General features: G+C 40.8%; 1 protein-coding gene across 9 annotated transcripts in view; it reads left to right on the top strand.

Annotated features, from left to right (window-relative positions):
- Positions 1-19,015, top strand: part of SEMA5B (semaphorin 5B) — a 353,564-nt gene that overhangs the window by 257,748 nt on the left and 76,801 nt on the right. For 8 of the 9 annotated variants that reach the window (XM_083734995.1, XM_083734993.1, XM_083734992.1 and 5 more), the window contains 4 exons: positions 1,081-1,294; positions 5,611-5,896; positions 13,814-13,949; positions 16,341-16,548. In XM_083734995.1, coding sequence (XP_083591121.1) covers positions 1,081-1,294; positions 5,611-5,896; positions 13,814-13,949; positions 16,341-16,548 — 844 coding nt within the window. The remainder of the gene's footprint in view (positions 1-1,080; positions 1,295-5,610; positions 5,897-13,813; positions 13,950-16,340; positions 16,549-19,015) is intronic. The other variant, XM_083734998.1, reaches the window with a different exon arrangement.

Genomic DNA, 19,015 nt, shown 5'->3' with positions numbered 1-19,015 from the left:
AATGCAGTAATGCATGGAATTAAGTTACTAAGACTGCAGTTTTATAGTTGAAGGGTTGCTATGGGTTTGGATTTTATCCTGGATGTAGCTCAGGCTAGTGCATCAGGTATGTTCATTCCTGGAGGCTGCATGTTCACAGGCCTCAGGGTTCCTGTAATGTGCTGTGTGTAAGACTGCCTATGAAGAGTAAGCCTGTAAGCTACATTTGGTCCAGAATTCAACAGCCACATACTGGGAGAATGTAACTCCCCCATTGAAGCAATGGCACTGACTTCTAATTTGTTTCCTGGTCCAATTCAAAGTGCTGGTGAGGACCTTCTAAAGCCATTCATGCTTCTGGACCTGGAAATCTGAAGGACTGCCTTCTGCCATACAAATCTGGCCATTTCCTAAGAACTTCAGCAAAGGCCCTCTTGTGAGTCTCAGCAACCTAAGAGAACTCACACTTTTGGGGAACCAGGGAGACTTATATTGCCCCCCCCCCGTCTTTCCTCAAACATCTAAAACCTTCCTAAGGAAAGCATGAGCTTCATGTCAGATCATGTGAAGAGGGCCTTGAAACAGGTGGACCATAGTCACTATAACTTAGAGGAGCAGGACTCGTATGCAGAGTACATGGAAGGGCATTATGAAGGTAACAATAACATAGTGATGAGATGCTTCTGATGACTTGACACGGCCAGCAAATAAGTGTGCAAGCTTCCACTTGGGAACTAGAGTCAGCTATAAAGTAGATATCTGCCAGCATTACTCTGGTGCTAAGGAATTCCCTTGCTGCCCAGTCTCCCTAAAGCCTAGATTCAGTTGAATGTAAGTTTTCTGAAAAAAATACACCCAGTTCCAAAGGGATAGCATTTACCTCTGTTGCAAAGAATACAGGCATGGTATGCTTAGCTATGCTAGCTCAGAAAAAGCTATTTTTTACCTTGCCTTTGGTGCACTTAGCATTATCCAGGTTTGCTAATTTAGCCTATAGGGATCTGAGGGGTTGCAAAAACATGAAAGTATTGCTTGGCCAACTGTGTTATCTGTCAAACTGTTCTCATCACCCTTTTCTCTTCCATTGCTTTTTACATACAGGTGGGAAATCTTAGCAAAATCATTGAGAAAATAAATGGGGTAGCCCGCTGTCCCTATGACCCCCGGCACAACTCAACAGCAGTGATCACATCACAGGGAGAACTGTATGCTGCAACGGTCATTGATTTCTCTGGACGAGATCCTGCTATTTACCGCAGCCTTGGGAATGTCCCACCACTTAGAACAGCACAATACAACTCCAAGTGGCTTAATGGTAAGAGCACTCTGGGAAATAGAGATCATTAAGACCAGCTGTGCAGTCTTGGGAAATGACTTTTTTTCCCTTATCTCATAATGAAGATAAAATTCATTTACCTAAAATATTTAGCTATCCACATTCAGGGGGTGTCCACGATATATTTATCTACCAACTCATACAGGGGATAAGGCAGACTAAATATTTTAAGTAGCCAGCCTCTTCCTCCAGTTCTTCCACAGCCCCTTCAGATGAATGAGTTTGTAGTGTGTTTCTGTTTATTTTGGTGAATACTGGATTTTGGATGTGAATGCTTATCTATTGAGAACTTTGACTTAAAATGGAAAGTGGATGCATTTCTGTGTGTGGGTTTCCTGCTTTCTGCAGGAGAAGCAGATGCATTTCTCCCCTAAGCCAGACTTCACATATGGCATAGTGTGTATGGCAAGAGGATGTGGTAGGTGGACATGATTTGGGGGAAATAACCTTATGGGCTGAACTGGGAGGCCTGGCAGGCCAAATCTGACCCATGGGCTGGAGTCTCCCCACCTCTGCTATGCAGAGTACTGTAGTGCAGCCCCAAGAGGACGAGGAAGATTTTATTAATTTATATATTGTTTTGACTTAGACATTGAAATATGAACATCTATAATGAAAATAAGCAATAAAAACAATCCTGTTAAATGGCTATCACTAGGCCTTATCAAATTGATCAGATTGCAGCCTTCTCACTAGATGGGAGTTGGTGAAAGGTGTTATTACCTGTTACTGTAACTGAGGCTTTCAGGTGCATCAGGGATCCAGAAGCTGAACACCATTTCTTACCAGAGTTCCTGGTTTGCATTTGCCCTGATTGGTTTGCCCAAATGCAGCCCCTCACACTGGCCAGAAGTGGTGTAAGGAAGAGATGGAAAAACCTGTGTCAGATGAGAAAGACAAGATAATCCCTTCCGGCTACCATGCTAGCAACAAACAGAATCCACTTGAAAGCAAGTCCCAGACAATAACTCTTGCATAAATCTCACTGCTAAACAGTACGTTTCTGAGCACAATTCAAAGTATTGGTGCTGAGCTTTAAAGCCCTAAATGGCCCAGTATACCTGAAGGAGCGTCTCCACCCCCATCGTTCAGCCCAGGCACTGAGGTCCAGCTCCGAGGGCGTTCTCGCGGTTCCCTCACTGCAAGGAGTGAAGCTACAGGGAACCAGGCAGAGGGCCTTCTCAGTAATAGTGCCCGCCTTTGGAATGCCCTCCCATCAGATGTCAAGGAAATAAACAACTATCTGAGTTTTAGAAAACATCTGAAGGCAGTCCTGTTTAGGGAAGTTTTTAATGTTTGATGTTTTATCGCTTTATTATTAATATTTTTCTGTTGGGAGCTGCCCAATAATTTCTATTATTATTATAAATAATAATATTTATTATTATTATTATTATTATTATTATTATTATTATTATTATTATTATTATTATCTCATAAAAATAAAACAAGTTTCTTGTTAATGAGTTGGCCACATATGATTTGAATAAAAAAAATTATTACTTTATGTAGATATAGTCCTGAACCCCTCTTCTTACCTTATATTGTAATTATTTTGCCCTGTTGTTGGGCATTGCTTACTTTTAGGCCACAAAAAAAAAAGAAGCTTCCCTGTTATTCAAAGGCTAACATATAGTATAGAGTCACTCAGAAAGCATTATCAGAAAGCAGAACTTAGCATGTTGCAGAATAGCCCCATTTTAAATGCATCAAGATTCCTTTGGAATTCATGACTTCCAAACTCCAGTCTTAATTATTAGTACAAATTCTCATGGGAGGAGGAAGGGATTCAGAGAAAGTGAATTAGTTTGCTTTAGTTTGCTTTCTCACTCAGCCAGCAGAATCCTCACAGGGCCCCAGTATTACTTTCTGCTGCTGGGGACATTCAGTAGTGAAAGCATGTACTACAAACCATAATCTAGAGCCATTTTGGGATTTGGAGATGCAGTGCCATCAATACATACCTTACTTTGCTGCTCTTTTGTTCTTTGGGATGTTTGCACATAGACTTTAAACTATGGGGTGATATATAGATATTACCTACAGAAAATGGTTCATTCTCAAGTGTAAGGAATGGCTTTAATGACAACAGCCAGATGTCAGTGGATTATTGCAGTTGGCCAAATTCAGCGAGACAGTAAACTTGTGCTGGTGCCTTTAAAAATGCACTTTGCCGCAATGCCATCAATACATTTCACAGTGAGGGATGGGTGAAGATATCTTTCACACCTGCATTAGGTCAAGGAATCTTGCAAAATGACTTAAAAGGTTTGTTTTGTTCTTGTTTTGATGAGCTCAGTGGTTGGTCAATTAATTAGTTGACTGAAAAAAACAATACATACTTGGATACTTGTGAGATGTCCCTTTCTCCAAGGCTGACATTGCAGGGAGCTTTCTCTGCTGGAAATACTGCTTAAACCCAGGTGGATGCTGCCTCCTGCATAGTAACGTATCTCTCCGTACCTTCAGGGGGATTTCCATTCATCATAATTCAGCACAGCTCCAGCTGACAAGCAAATAACCCTACCTGCAGTTTTCCCTTTCACTGTAGGCTTTGTCTGTCCACTTGTTTAGCTGCTGTACAGCGGTTACCTGTGTGGTCTGTCAGCAGGAGTCTTCAGCAGGTACCTCCATGCACACTCAGAGCACATGGATGCACAGCATGCTCCCAAGCACCAGGGTGGGATGAAAGAGGGAGAAATAGGCAGTGGAGGAGGTGGTCCAAGTCTAGTATTAGCAGTGTGAATTAATTTCCAAAAGGTTTCTCTTGAATTGTCATTTTATACAATAATCACTGCTGTATGCTGATTATCTATTTATGCCTCAAATTCTGTTCTTCCACTAAGAGGAAAGAGTTGGGCCCACAGTTTGCTGCCCCTCAGCGCTAGCACATAGTTTTGTGGTGTGTGCTGGTGTTCTGTCTGTTTGGAGAGGGAGGTTCTGAGCATTACCTTTTTTCTGTAGATGGGTATTTTGTGGTGCCCACAGCAGTTTCTAAGATGTGCTCCTAGGCCTAAAAGTGTGGGAGGCACATGGGATAAGCCCAACTCTAGTGTATAGAAAACTTGGGGAAAATAAGTGAACTGCAGGAACATTACTGGTCCCAGGATCTTGTATCTGACAGTGACATGTATTAGTTGCAGCAAAGGAAATTGGCAGATTGCTGGAAAAAGGACAGTGTGCTGCTCCCCACCATTTAATCACAGTATCAATTAGCCTCAGTCCTTGAGGCACCTGACTATTTTAGGAAATACTAGTTGATGTTCCTCTTCCCACTCCTCCCTCTTTTGTTGTATTTTTGAAAATACTTATAGTATTGACCATCACTGTAGCTCAAAGTAGTCAATCTGTACAAAAGGCAGTTGAGGTGATAGAACTGCTTCCGGAATATATGCCATTTCAGACTGTGAGTGAGGAATCACATAACTGAATTCTCCCTTGCTACACACACAGCCCCCCACTTGTAAAAAAATAGACATGAAGAATAATAACTAGGCAATCCAATTCAAGACAGCTTAATTTAATCATAAGAGTTTTTGTTGATTAATTGATTCATTAGTCAGTTTACTAAATTTACACTTGGATAAAAACAGTATTTCTGAAGTAATATTTTTTGTGTTTAGATAATGTACATGTGTGTTGTAGCAGGCATCATCTTAAAATAAGCATTCCATGTGTGTACCATTTCAGAAGTGTATGGGTACTCACATTCACATGAAACTTCCCCATCTGTTGAAAGGACATTTGTGGGGCGTTGTGGGCTAGCCTCTCATCACAGCTGCACAAAGTGGAAAAGCAATTACACAACCAATGTGTTCAGCTCCTGTGCAAAAGAATACTATACATGTTAATCTCCAATTGGGGTATTTTCTTGCGCTGAAGAATTCTACTTTTGTACACCAGTATGCATGTGCAGCTTTTTCTTCCATTGGCATGTACAGAAACACTTCTCTGTACATGCCAACATGACAAAAAGCTCCACATATGTAACCAGAGGGCATGGCTACGGTGCACAGCTTCAGCTTGGGGTGGAATTAGTCTATGGACCCTCCAGCCCCCTCACATGGTTTCATGGTCTTCTGTTAATGATGTAGTCATCAAATGATGAATGTGCCCATAAAAACAAGCCTATTGTGTTCTCCTGTTTCTTGGATGTTGTAAAAAAGAAAAAAAAGAGGTTTGTTTTCCTCTTTCTCATCCTCTGATCACTCCTGAACTTTTATCCCCACAGGTTGTGTAAATCCAACCCTTTCTATGTAAATCTCATTGCGTTTTATGGCTTTATTTTTCTCCAGAGCCCAACTTCATTGCTGCCTATGACATTGGTTTGTTCACTTACTTCTTTTTCCGTGAGAATGCTGTAGAACATGACTGTGGGAAAACTGTCTATTCTCGCGTGGGAAGGGTTTGCAAAAACGACATTGGGGGGAGATTTTTATTGGAGGACACATGGACAACATTTATGAAGGCTCGGCTGAACTGCTCCCGTTCTGGTGAAATCCCTTTCTACTACAATGAACTACAAAGCACATTTTATCTACCTGAACAAGATTTGATCTATGGAGTGTTTACAACCAATGTGTGAGTTTGTTGCTTTTCTTGCTCCTTATTTACTTCCTTTTAATGCTTACCTCCTTTTTCTAGTACTGGTATTTAGGCAAATTCCTTCCATTGTTCAATTTAGCAAGGCTGTATTTGGACATCACAGTGAACCATAATATGACGGCTTGTTGTGACAGGAGCTAACTTATATGACCTTGTGCATGTGTGTGTCTCCTCTGCTGCAGTCATGAGGACAAGACTGGAAGTTTTTGCGTCTGTTTTCTGTTAGCTTCAGTTTAGCATTGCATCTCAAAGTAAACTAATGTTGCATCTGCTGTTAATCTTACCTAACTTTTGTTTGAAATAAGCCAGCTTTATAACCCATCGTTTGATTTATTTTAAGCAAACTATAGTTACGGTTAACCAATGTTTATTGGGTTTGGATTAACAATAAACTGCAACTAATCAAAAATAGAAGTGAAATCTTCTGAACTCACATTTGTGCTGGGCGGCGGGAGGTGGGAGTAGTTAAATCAAAGGTTCACTGTGGCTTGGTTTATTGTGATCTCTAAATGCAGCCAGATTAAGTAAAATAAGCAAAGCAATGCTTGGTCTTCCTCTACACCTGTCTGTCTTCTTCTACACCTATAATTCTAATATTTGTAAGGCAAAATAAGTGGTTCCTCATTCAGTGTTATTCTTACTTTATTTTTGAACTGTGATTTTTACCCAAATTATATTATTGGTGATATTCATATTATTAGTATGTTCTTTATTGTTGTTAGCCGCCCTGAGCCCGGCTTCAGCTGGGGAGGGCAGGATATAAATAAATTATTATTATTATTATTATTATTATTATTATTATTATTATCATACATATATATATATATATATATATATATATATATATATATATAATATGACCAGTTCAGAAAAAGACATAATTCAGTCCACCTGTGGACTTGTGTCTGTTACTGTGCACTTGTTTCTATTACATCTGAGCTAGATGTAAACCTATCCTTGCTAACAACTGGGAGTCTGTGGTTGCAATCCCATGCGTACTTTACCTGAAAGTAAGACTCATAGTTGGACTTAGCTTCTGAATAAACATACATAGGGTTGTGTTATTAATTACAGTGATGAAGTCAGCAGAACAAAGGAAGACATCTCCAACTTTGACCAGAAAACTAAGGGAGGGAAAATTCAAAAGATGCTAAATAAAATTCACTGTGCATTTGCAAATGTAGCCCCAAATCTTACTCTGCCTAATTTTTTAAGTAGAATATGCTCTTTTTCAGTGGTACAGTTTAAGAACTTAATTCGTTCTGGAGGTCCGTTCTTAACCTGAAACTGTTCTTAATCTGAAGCACCACTTTAGCTAATGGGGCCTCCCTCTGCCACCATGCTGCTGCTTTGCGATTTCTGTTCTCATCCTGAAGCAAAGTTCTTAACTTGAAGTACTATTTCTGGGTTAGCCGAGTCTGTAACCTGAAGCGTATGTAACCTGAAGTGTCTGTAACCCGAGGTACCACTGTATTAGTTATTTCCAGCAAAGGTAAAGAAACTTGGAAGTAACTACTGCCACTAATGAAGACTATAGTACAGTCATACCTCAGGTTGTGAACGCTGCGGGTTGCATGTTTTTGGGTTACAGATGCGCCGAACCCAGAAGTACCGGAACGGGTTACTTCAGGGAGAAGTAAGAAACACTAAATCACACTTTGCACTTTGCACATGTGTGCGCAGACGCAGCGCTGCGAGTTGTGAATGCTGTGGGTTGCGAATGTGCCTCCTGCACGGATCACGTTTGCAACCCGAGGCTCCACTGTATAAGTAAGATATATTAGATGTAAAATAAGCAATTGATTGCATTTGCAAATAAAAATAGAATTTTTTATTTTTTTTTGAGGGTTGCTTTCTTCTTTATACACATTTCAATGTATTGTATACTTCTTACTGTTTACTTAAACATACATAGAAACGAGCTGTTAGTGATAGATGTTGATGGTTCTTGGTTGCAGCATTTTGTGTTAACTAGAATATAAGAAATTTGTTTTTAATTATGAACTAAAAGAAGAAAATCTGATTAGCTACTATGCGGGACAGTACTGTCTAGACACCAGATTATGAAACCTTCCTACTTTAATTATTTGAATTAGCCACTTGTGGAGAAGAGGATTTCTTAAAAGTTGTAATTATCTGAAAAACTGTTCTCAGAGTAGCAGTGTATGACTTATCTTTGACAGAATTGAAGAATTGTCATCCAAGAGCTGGCTCCGATGAGAGGCCAGGATTGATTTGTGCTAAAGTGCATGCTCATTTAAGCAGCTTGCTTGTGTGAACCGTGCAAGGTAGAAGCCAGGAACATATGAAAGGTCCTATATTTTATGTTTCATTTTTGTCTTCACAGAAGGCAATGTTGTTGTTATCAGTTTCTCAGAAGACTTGGGTCTTGCATGAGTTCATGATTCCTGAATTGCAGTTCTCATTCAAGAAGGCTCTGACAGAGGACCAGAAATGATTTAATAGTCAGGGGCCAAACCACACACAATTGCAGCATCCTTAGGACTTTAAATGTGGACCTGCTGTGATTATGATTAAAAGAAGAAGCGTGGATGCAATTTGACATGTAGAGCAGATGCATGGGCAGAGATGTGCTGAATTATTCGCTGCCTCCCCCCCCCTTCATTAATCTCCCCACCCCTCCTAAAGACATAAAAATGCATACCGCAAGAACACACAAGGACAATACCCTGCACACAATTTAAAAAGCCATAGATTGTTTAATTGGCCAAAGGCTTGGGAGAAGAGGAATGTTTTTGCCTGGAGCCTAAAGATATGTAACGAAGGCACCAGTGAGCCTCCCTGGGGGAGAGCAGTCCACTGAAAGATGCCATTTTCATAAATCCCTCCTGCAGTACCCTATACTGCACCTAAACATACTGCAGAGAGTCCCCTAATCCTCTGGAGCACATATGTATGTCCTGCAAGGTGCAAGAACTGCCACTCCCCATATGAACCAATCTGGACCCTGTGATCATAATCTGAGGCCATGCTTCATGGGCCTCCTCCAAAATAGGTCTGGAAAGCGGCAACATGAGAACGGGCCTTCTTGTTTTGCTGAAGGTTTTTCTTTCCATTAGTGGACAGTCACCATTAGATACACCCTGTAACTCCCTGTAAGCTTTAATGTTTAATCCAGCTCTGTTGATTTATGAAGAGAGTGTATGTGCAGAATCTAGTGTGGTTTTCCTCATCTTACCCCGTAATTGTTTAGACTGCTGTCTTGTTAGCAAGAGGCAAAAGGACCAAATATGCAATTACGACTTCTCTTTTTCTTTTACATTGCAAGAAAAAAAAGCATTATGTAACTGCAAAAGAAGTGAATAGAAAAAAATTATTATTGATAATAGCTAAACTTAGATCAAATAGGGGCTTTGTGCTGTGACACAGTGTTCTTTCAAGAATTCAAAGCAGAGAAAAGTTCCAATTTGTCAGCTAACTAGACAAATAATGGTAATTATTCTTTTAACTTCTATCAGGACTTATTCCATGCTGTATGCATTCTGCATACAAAGTAAGTCTTCCATTTGCTGCAGTAGTATAACTGATGCATAAAAGGTGTATTATTTTTATCGTAAGGCATATTTACTCTTGAAGGAAGAGAAAAATATATGTGTATATACTCAAATCTCAAAGATTCTCATTTAATGGGGTCAGAAGCAATTCTCCAAAAAATGGGCCTCAACCAGCATGGTGCACTTCATTGTGAAAAACATGTTATAGTCTGATTTATTGCTCATTGTTGTGTAATGCAGAGCTAAGTCAGCAAGAAAGATGGCTATTTAGGGAAGGAACCTATGAAATATTTAAGCAGTTGTTATTAAAGTTTTCACTAGGGTCACTGAAACCCAATTTAAAAGCTTTTGGACTTTTTTCCTCAACGTTTTGGCATAATTGTCAGTGGGCCTAAATGTAGAATGTAGGGCTGTCTCTCAGAACGGGACAGTGCACACATATATGAATGCAAATTCGGGGTGAGGAGAGGTAGAGATGGTGCTTCGATATGAGTATGCCTACAGCACCCCACTTTCAGTCTTAGCCACTCTTGTCTAGCACATCTGACTCCAGCAAGTCACTTGGTAACTGTGCTGATGCTTCCAAACTCCACATAGCAGATGTAGGAATTTACAGGGCAGGAGGCACATGGCCGGAAACCCAACAGAACAATGTGAAGAGAGTACAGTCATACCTCGGTTTGAAGTAGCTTGATCCACAGCCTTATGCGGTTGGGTTACATGTAGCAGCCAGTCGATAAAATGTGGCATGTGCACAAGTTCGGACTCTAGCCATGCATGTTGGGAAATGAAGAGTGCCATGGGGCTGGAGATAATCTTGAGAAATAGCTTTCAGTGCATCAGCTCTACGACTGAAATCTAGTATCATGCCTGGGGCTACTTCCAAGGAACCTTGGGAATATAATGTCATAATGATACTGAGGATTCAGGGTTGGGGGGGGGGGCAAGTCTCTTGATACTGGCAATTCATTTGTGCACCAGAGGGATTTGTTGTATCTAGGAATTTAGCCCACTGCAGTGAGTCAGAAGAATTAACAATGCACCAGGATGCTCTGGAGTTAGGCTAGCATAGCATAGCATAGCATAGCGTGGTATGTAGCATACTGTCTCACAGTAGTGGATGGCACAGTGGGGTGGAGACACTTACTTGACCTGCTGGCAGTTGAGTCACTGCTTCTTACCAGGAGGGGAAGCAGAGAAATGGCAGGGATGGTGGTGTGGTCAAACACATTGCATTGCCCTCCCTGTTGCCTCCCCCTCATCATCCTGGTAAGCAGCAGTGCTCACCCACCAGGAGGTCAGATCAGCACTTGCAGCTCACTATGCTGCGACTTAACTGTGGTCTCACCTATGGTCATGAGGTAATGGACAGATGCGGATGACACATAAATATTTCGCAATACTGTCCTTGTATTTCCTCCTTCAAAATTTTGGAGTGCTTGGATCAACTTTATGACTGTTTCCAGATCAGTGATTTTATGGTCCTTCCAGCCCATCTTTCACGCTCTAGTTCTGCGTCTTTCCGTGCACAAGAACAGTGCAAGCGAGTGGTTTATTATTTGGGCCAGTGTGCCAGCTCTAACGACAGAAAGCTGCAGGGTTGTGTTGATTTTGTCCCTTTGCAGTTCTGAGGGGAGAACTTTGCTATGAAACGTTTGGCAGCTTGTTTTGGAAGCCCCACTCCGATCTCAAACAATCTGCAGTTTTATTTAGACGATTGTTTTTCTTCTTCTTCTCCCTGTGCCTGAAGGCATTAACTTGTCACTCGTCATTAGCTTTGTCTAAAGAACTGCCTTCTGTGAACACGCAACATGTCAATATCACTCAGATACCAGCAAAGAAAGGTTTAGCATGTGGTGCTTTGACAAGTTCAAAGCCTACTGCTCCATTGCTCAGTGAAATGGAAGGATGGCTGTGAGGGGAAAGAGGGAAAGGAGAACACGCAATCTTAATAGTAATGTTTTAAAAGTGATGTCTTGCTTTCTCAGTGGCAAAAAGGCATCTCCCAGTCAACTTCAAATTGAGGTAGTTCTCTGGATTAGTTTTCTAACATGGTGGGATTGTTATGGTGGAAATTTTCTTTGTAGGAACAAATGAGAGACGGGGTGTGCATCATTTAAGCATAAAGAAATGTTGGAGGACCTACAAGTAGTTTATGAGGTGCATGCTTTTATTCATTTATTCATTTCATTTCATTTATATCACACCTTTCCTCCAAGCTGCTGATGGTGCCCTAAATTGGTATGATACAATTCTGTACAGGCTTCCTATACATACTGCTCGTACCACAAAGTAGGAATGAAATAGAAGCATGCATTTTTTGCTTCTTCATGTAGCAGCGTCTTTAAAAAAAGAAGGAAGGAAGGGAAGGACCTTCTCCGCTTATTGCCTGCCTAAAATCACACGGCTTAGATATGTGTTCTTAAGTAATTACTGGTTTAGTAAAAAAAATCCTTTTCATAGTAGTTCAAATTGCTACCATTAGCAACTTGATATATAAAGCAGTCATTCAGACATTTACACAGCACGGTGACAAAGTCTGTCATGTTGTTCTGAAAGGGCTTTCTGTATTTTTAGCCTCTTCTTTACAATTTTCAGCTCTCTCTGATTTCCTCTTTGTTGGTCCTTTTCTCTCCCCACCTTTTAAAATAGCATATAAATGTTTTAGAGTCCTCAGCTGGACTCTACAAGCTTAGTCTGATGGCCTTTATGTGGATATGATTCCTGGCAAAGCATGAAATTTCAGCCTAATTTTCTCAACTGTTTAGTGTGAATAATTGTGGCTTGCCTGCATCCCATAGTGGAGGAGAATTAGGAGAAGATTGTAAGGCAGATGTGAGGAACCTCCCCGCCCCCCCCCCCGGTGTTGCTGAACTACAGCTCCCATCATCCCTAGCCACTGGCCATGTTTGCTGGGGCTGGTGGGAGTTGTAGTTCAGTAACATCTGAAGGGCCAAAGGTTCCCCACACCTGTTGTAAATAAGCACAATGCCTTTGAGGAATGGGGAAAGGAGTGTGTACAAGGAGAACCTTTTTCAGATGCTTGCCTGTGCTTGTTTAATGACTTACCTTAATAATGGAGAGTAGGCTGCCATTTCAATTCTACACCCAAGAATACACCTTCACCACATAGAGGCTTGCTTCCTAAGTGAGGATGCCAAATTGAGAGTGTTGGTTGATTAACTTACCCACAGTATTCACAGTAAGGGATCCTGAGTGCATATTCCTAGTGATACAAGTGACCTGCTGAAGCTTTACTTGTCTATCTTAAAGGAAAGCTCCTCCTGCCAGAAATGTAAAGAGATTTCCTTTTTTTAATGCTAATTTGTATATTCAAGATCAACACAGGAAATTGCTTGAATTCACAGCTGAAGTTCAATGACTATTTAGGGAAGGGAAGGGCAGTTTCAAACAGTGAGCATCGGGAACATTTTAGAATTGTTTCCTTCATTTCTATCCCGGCTTTTGTCTGTGGAACTCATGGCAACATGTAAAAGTCTTGCGTCCAGGCAGTTAGCTTCAGGAAGCTATTGCATCGTGCACCTTCAGACCATGTCTTGGGACTTTTAGTTATTTTCACCAAGCATAGCTTATTTTCACATTTTCAAGCATAGCTTTCCAGATGTATGTGTGGTTGGTGGTCAAGGTTGATGGGACTTGGAGTCTGAAAACATTTGGAGGGCAGTTCATTGCCTGCTCTATCCTGTTTTAATACTTCTCAGAGTATAAAAAGGCTCCAAAGGCTCATCTAGTCTCTGCATACTATTCTCATGAGCCAACCAGAAGCTATGATATTATGCATTTTTTATCCCAGATGAGTCCAGATTCTGTATTCCTTCTCCTCTGTCTGTCTGTCTGTCTGTCTGTCCTTGCAATTGGACCTTTATGCAAATAGCACATATATGAACTGGTGAGTATCCAATGGATTTGAAGGTCTATAGGCAGGTGTGCTTTTCAGAGGTGGCATTAATACCTTAACAATGAAACCTGTGGAGCTTAAAATTAAATTTCACCTTGAAAAATAAACCAGAGGTTTTAAAAACTAGGCCACTTATAATCAATCAGGATTGATGGGATATCAGTAGTAATGTTCCTTGTGAATTAAGCTGCGTGTGACTTTTCATGTCAAAACTGCTTCTCTTAGTCTTAAATCATGTACAGTGTTCAAGAGGGGCTTTTCAACATCTCCTAATTGTCATATAATCCATGAGGATTCTTCTCCTCCCTTCTGAGGCCTGTAGCCCAGTGCACTTCCTCCTGGTAATTTGCATGCAATTTATTTTAGTGAGATTTGATGTCTGTTATGATGGAAGTGTCAATGTTCTAAAGATTAAATTGATTTTTCTCCTTTTCTCTTTCCTTTTGCCCTTGTTTCCAGAAACAGTATTGCTGCTTCAGCAGTGTGTGCCTTCAATCTCAGTGCTATTACGCAAGCCTTTAATGGGCCTTTCCGATACCAAGAAAATCCAAGATCTGCATGGCTGCCAACAATCAACCCCATCCCTAATTTTCAGGTATTTAATGCAACCCCTCAATTCACTCACATCTCATTCTGTTTCCTCGTTTGATGGGTAAATGTTAATTAACTGGTTCAATGGCAGCTAGCACATCAGGTGTCTGTACACACAGAGAGAGCCTATTCCGTTATGAGGCTCATCAAATTGTCTTGGGCAATCTATTTTCTCTTAGCATAATGTTACCTCCTTAGTAACCACTCTTTACACGTATTACTTGCTTGTCCCTGTCCCGTCCCGTCCCCCCAAACTGCAGCCATGTAGGTGTTTCTGAAGCTCCATTCATACATGCCTCCCCGAGCATTTTGCCTGACTAGAACGTATCATTAAGCGCTGCCTCTTTCTTGCCTGGATGGGAGAATAGAGAGGATTGTGTGCTTAAATTAGCGCATCTCATCACTTCTGCTTCTGGCTCCACCCACTACTGGCATAAGGCCCCGAGATAGTTCCCTAGGAGAGAATGTGGCCCTTGGGGTGAAAGAGCTGCCTACCCTTGCTATATAAAGTATTGGTAGTTTAGCCTTGTATGATTCTTAGTCCTGTTCTTTCATAGTCTTTGATCCTGAACTTCTACCCAGAGTAGACCCATTGAAATTAATGGACCTAAGTTTCAATTTCATTTCAATAGGTCTCCCCTGAGTTGGACTAGCATTGCATATAACCTATAGGCTCTAGGCCTCTCCACCCCTACCTCTGCTGCTGCCCCTTCCTCCTGCAAGTCTGCTCTCAATACCTATTCTATCCCATTTCAGCTATATTTTAGCAGGCAAAATTCTACACGTTCCTGCCAAGTAGACGGGAGGTCACAAAACCAGTACTAGTTTGCTTTTCAGGAGCACAATTAATTGTGGCATGTTCCGTTAAATCTGAGTAGCTTACAGCTGAGTTGCATCTAGAAAATTAGCCAGGGTTATCATAGAAGATCTGGGGAGCAGCATTTGTAGTGCATCAGGGGCAGCCAGAGTGGTGGCCTCTGGGTGTTTTATTTATTTATTGTTCACATTTAAAAATGCTGCTTTACAGCTTGAGGCCATCAAAGCAATGGCCAAGATAAAAATAAAATAAAATGCAGGAAATAAAAACTCCAAAAACAACAAAGCCATTCCAGCAGATAAACAGTAAATTTTTCATAAGTGGGTCATACTTCAGTAATAGCCTTCTTAAACAAAATAAGTCGTTGGACTCCACATCCATCATCCCCAGTCAGTGTGGCCAGTGGTTAGGGTTAAGGGGAACAATAGACCAGCAACATCAAGAGGGCACTAGATTGGCTACGGCTGCAGTACATCATCTGCTACATACTAGGAACCCTCCAGTCTTTGGTTCACTGGAGCAACCGGAAGCTTTTACACTGCATGTTCCCAATGGAGCATCAGTCAGGGATGTTTTGGACTAGCTTTCATCCTCAAAAGCGTATAGCCTGTGCTGCAGAGAAGGTGTGAAAAGATTGCAAAGTCAAGATGAGAGTTTTACAAAAGAAAAGGGAATGTACGTGGTGAACGACAGGAAGATTGGAAAAAGAGATTAGAACATTTTTCAAGTACAGAAGGAACAAGAGGTCAATGAAGGGCCTTCAGGAGATGACAAAGGTAATTTAGTGGCTGTGAAGAAACGATTTGGAAGGGGGAGGGGGAAATCCTCACTTCGTTGTTTGGAGGATGAAGGAACAATGCCAGAAATCTTTCCTTCCAAGAGAAAAATACAGGTCTGGGACACATGAAATGGAAATTAGAACGAAACAATTGAAAAATACAAGTCCACTTACTTAGTACTTATGCTACCCCTGGTATTAAAATGATAAACGTCTGTCCACCGAGAACAGAAAATGCAGTTCAGCAATTAATGGTTTCCCCAACCATCAGAGATGGTTCATGTAGGGGAAAAGGGAGATGAAGCAAAACTGCAAGAGACTATCTCAATCAAGATTGTGGATTTCAAATTAAATAGGAATAGCAGGGCATTTTATGTCTAGACCTGCTCTAGTATAAGAAGTATCTTGATTTCGGCATGTTTGCATTGCCTAAATCTGCAGCTGCAATCCTGTTCCATCAGTTGGAAGGACATTCCTAGTAAGCATGGGTAGGATTGTGCTGTGGATTTACGTTTGTACCACATTGGAGTAGATTAACCTCTTTTAACCTCTTTTGGCGTAGATTAACCAGAAGATTTTTATTTGGATATGTCTGTGTAATATGGAAGAAGGAACAAACTTGCAAATTTGTAATCTGTATTTATCACTGGAAGTTGTGTCTTGAGATCCATGTCAATATAAACATCATGACAGTCGGCAAGAACTCTGCAGTAAAAATAGCAAACAAAACGAAAACAGTAGTTAACGTTAGAGAGTTTTTAAAGTTGTAAAAGAAACGCTGCTGTTCTGTTCTCCTTCAGTGTGGAATACTGAATGATGATAGTCCTAATGAAAACTTGACAGAGAGGATCCTTCAGGATGCTCAGCGCTTATTCCTGATGAACGATGTTGTGCAACCGGTCTCTGTTGATCCATATGTCACTCAGGACAACATTCGTTTTTCTAAGCTGGTGGTTGACATTGTTCAGGGCAAGGACACACTATACCATGTGATGTATATTGGGACAGGTAAGTGCTTTTTACACCTGGGAGACTTCAACCATCTCATATGTGGATTTATTAAACAGTAATCTGTGAGTTCCTTACTACATGTTCTCAAATAGGAGAAAGCGTGAGAATTGATCTTCCATTATTATCTGGGTAGAAACTGAAAGAGCATTTTGAAAGTGTAGGCCACAATTTAGATGGCTTTAGGAAGCAGAAGGGATGGGGTTAGGGTACTATAGTTAGCCTAAGAAAGAGAATAGTATCTGCTTAAATGGAATTCATATGCAAATGAAGGTTTCTGTGAAGACAACCCCATCCTGGTGAAGGTTCAGCTCAAAAAGGAATAGAGAGGTAAATGACATCCTCAAGATAGCTGGTTGACAGTCTTCACTCGTTTCTGGGTCATATAGTATTTTTCTACTTCATTGTGCCTTGTTGGAAATGCATATACATACTTTCTTCTAGAGATCTGAAAAGCATTTTCACGTTTGGGTAGCATTTCTGATGAAGTTAAGAGATGGGAAACAGATTTCAAGCTCCACTTTCTGCATTAAGAGGAACATAGGAAATTGCTTTAGCTAGACCAGTGATGGCCAAACTTGGCCCATCAGCTGTTTTGGGACTACAATTCCCATTATCCCTGGCCTGTTAGCTAGGGATGATGGGAATTGCAGTCCCCAAACAGCTGGAGGGCCAAGTTTGGCCATCACTGCTCTAGGCAATCTAGGCCAATATTGTCTACTCTGACTGGCAGTAGCTTCCCTGCATGTCAGTCTGTACCTTGTCCTGACTGTGCACTGTGCCAGGGATTGAATCTGGAACCTTCTATGTGCAAAACATATGTTCTACCACTGAGCTGTGATCCCCAAAACTTAGGCACATCTACTGAGTTGTTCCTTTGAATAAAAGCATCCTGCTAGCAGGGTTCATATGCATAATGAGCTCCAGCACACAAAGAGGTTTCCATGCTCTCAGAATCCACATGCCATTCTTCAAGCTGGTTGCATGTAGTGATTTGCAGACAGACTTCCATGCCCTTAAAGTCTGTGATCCTGGTTTGTTGGCAGACTGTGGTTTATACAGTGGTACCTCAGGTTAAGTATTTAATTCGTTCCGGAGGTCCGTTCTTAACCTGAAACTGTTCTTAATCTGAAGCACCACTTTAGCTAATGGGGCCTCCCGCTGCTGCCGTGCTGCCGGAGCACGATTTCTGTTCTCATCCTGAAGCAAAGTTCTTAACCCGAGGTACTATTTCTGGGTTAGCGGAGTCTGTAACCTTAAGTGTATGTAACCTGAAGCGTATGTAACCCGAGGTACCACTGTATAGTATTTCAAAGTCTGCCCAGTTTAGATATAATGAGGAGACCTATCACAATCCCATTTATTGCCAAACTTTCAATAGTGGACTAATCTTCAATGCCCAACTTTTTAAGTAGGAAAAAAAGCTTGGAAAGGTGTACTATGTTGCAAATGGTAACTTCCTTCTGTGGTGGAAGCTAAATTAAACATTTTAATTAATCAGAATTTATGTCTGAGCTCCATTTTAAAAAATCTAATAATTCCATTATATATTCAGAATGAGTTGATTTTATGTTAAGATATATGGCCTCTCTAAGTGATGGTATAATTTATCCCATGACTATGGAGTCATCTGTCTCAATCTACCAGACAGAGTAATAGTATATCTTTCTACTTTTTGCCGCCACTTACTTCGAATGTGATTAGCTTTCGTGTATTTCCAGTAACAAAACTGCATAGACAAAAGCTTTATTTAACTATAGAACAAATTAACAAAACAAATACTAAATCTTGATCTACAGAGATAAATGGTAGAACTTTAGTGCATGAACTCCAAAGTGAAAATAGCCTCATGGGCTACTGTTAGACAGATCAAGAGTTGATCTAGTATCAGAAATATTCTTATTTTATCTAACCAACCCCCCTGTGTGGTACAAAGTTGTCAAAGACAAATACTAACAAACCCTGCTTATTTAAATGGAAGAATTGCTGTTTTCTTGGAAATTAATGGGACCTTTAAATGCTTAACTTTATTCCTTTATTAACTTAAAGTCTAGCCCATTCCCAAGTCAATACTTGAGGGATGCAACAACGCTTTAAACTGAAACCTATAGATAGAATACTTATTAAAACACTTATCAGATTTAAATTGCATCCCCCGCACAATTATCCCATCTAATAAAAGTCATTCCAGATGACGATATCTTACAGCATTTCCAGAAAATATCCAAGTACAGGGTTAAGCAAGTTTCCAGGCTGTGGATCAACTACTGAGACTGCCTTGGTGCATAGGTAGTATAGTCAGGAACAGCTTTCCTCAACCTGGTGCCCTTCAGATGTTTTGGACTACAACTCACACCATCCCTGATCATTGGCCACACTGGTTGGGACTGAGAACTGAATAATTTAGTTTGGGGAAGTCTGGTCAGTGGAGTACAGAGCATGGGGGAAGAGGGACAAACTCAATTTT

This window comes from Podarcis gaigeae, assembly GCF_964106915.1.
Source record: "Podarcis gaigeae genome assembly, chromosome: 1".
Classification (NCBI taxonomy): domain Eukaryota; kingdom Metazoa; phylum Chordata; class Lepidosauria; order Squamata; family Lacertidae; genus Podarcis; species Podarcis gaigeae.
Note: the sequence above shows the minus strand (reverse complement) of the source record. Positions and strands in the feature narration are given on the sequence as shown.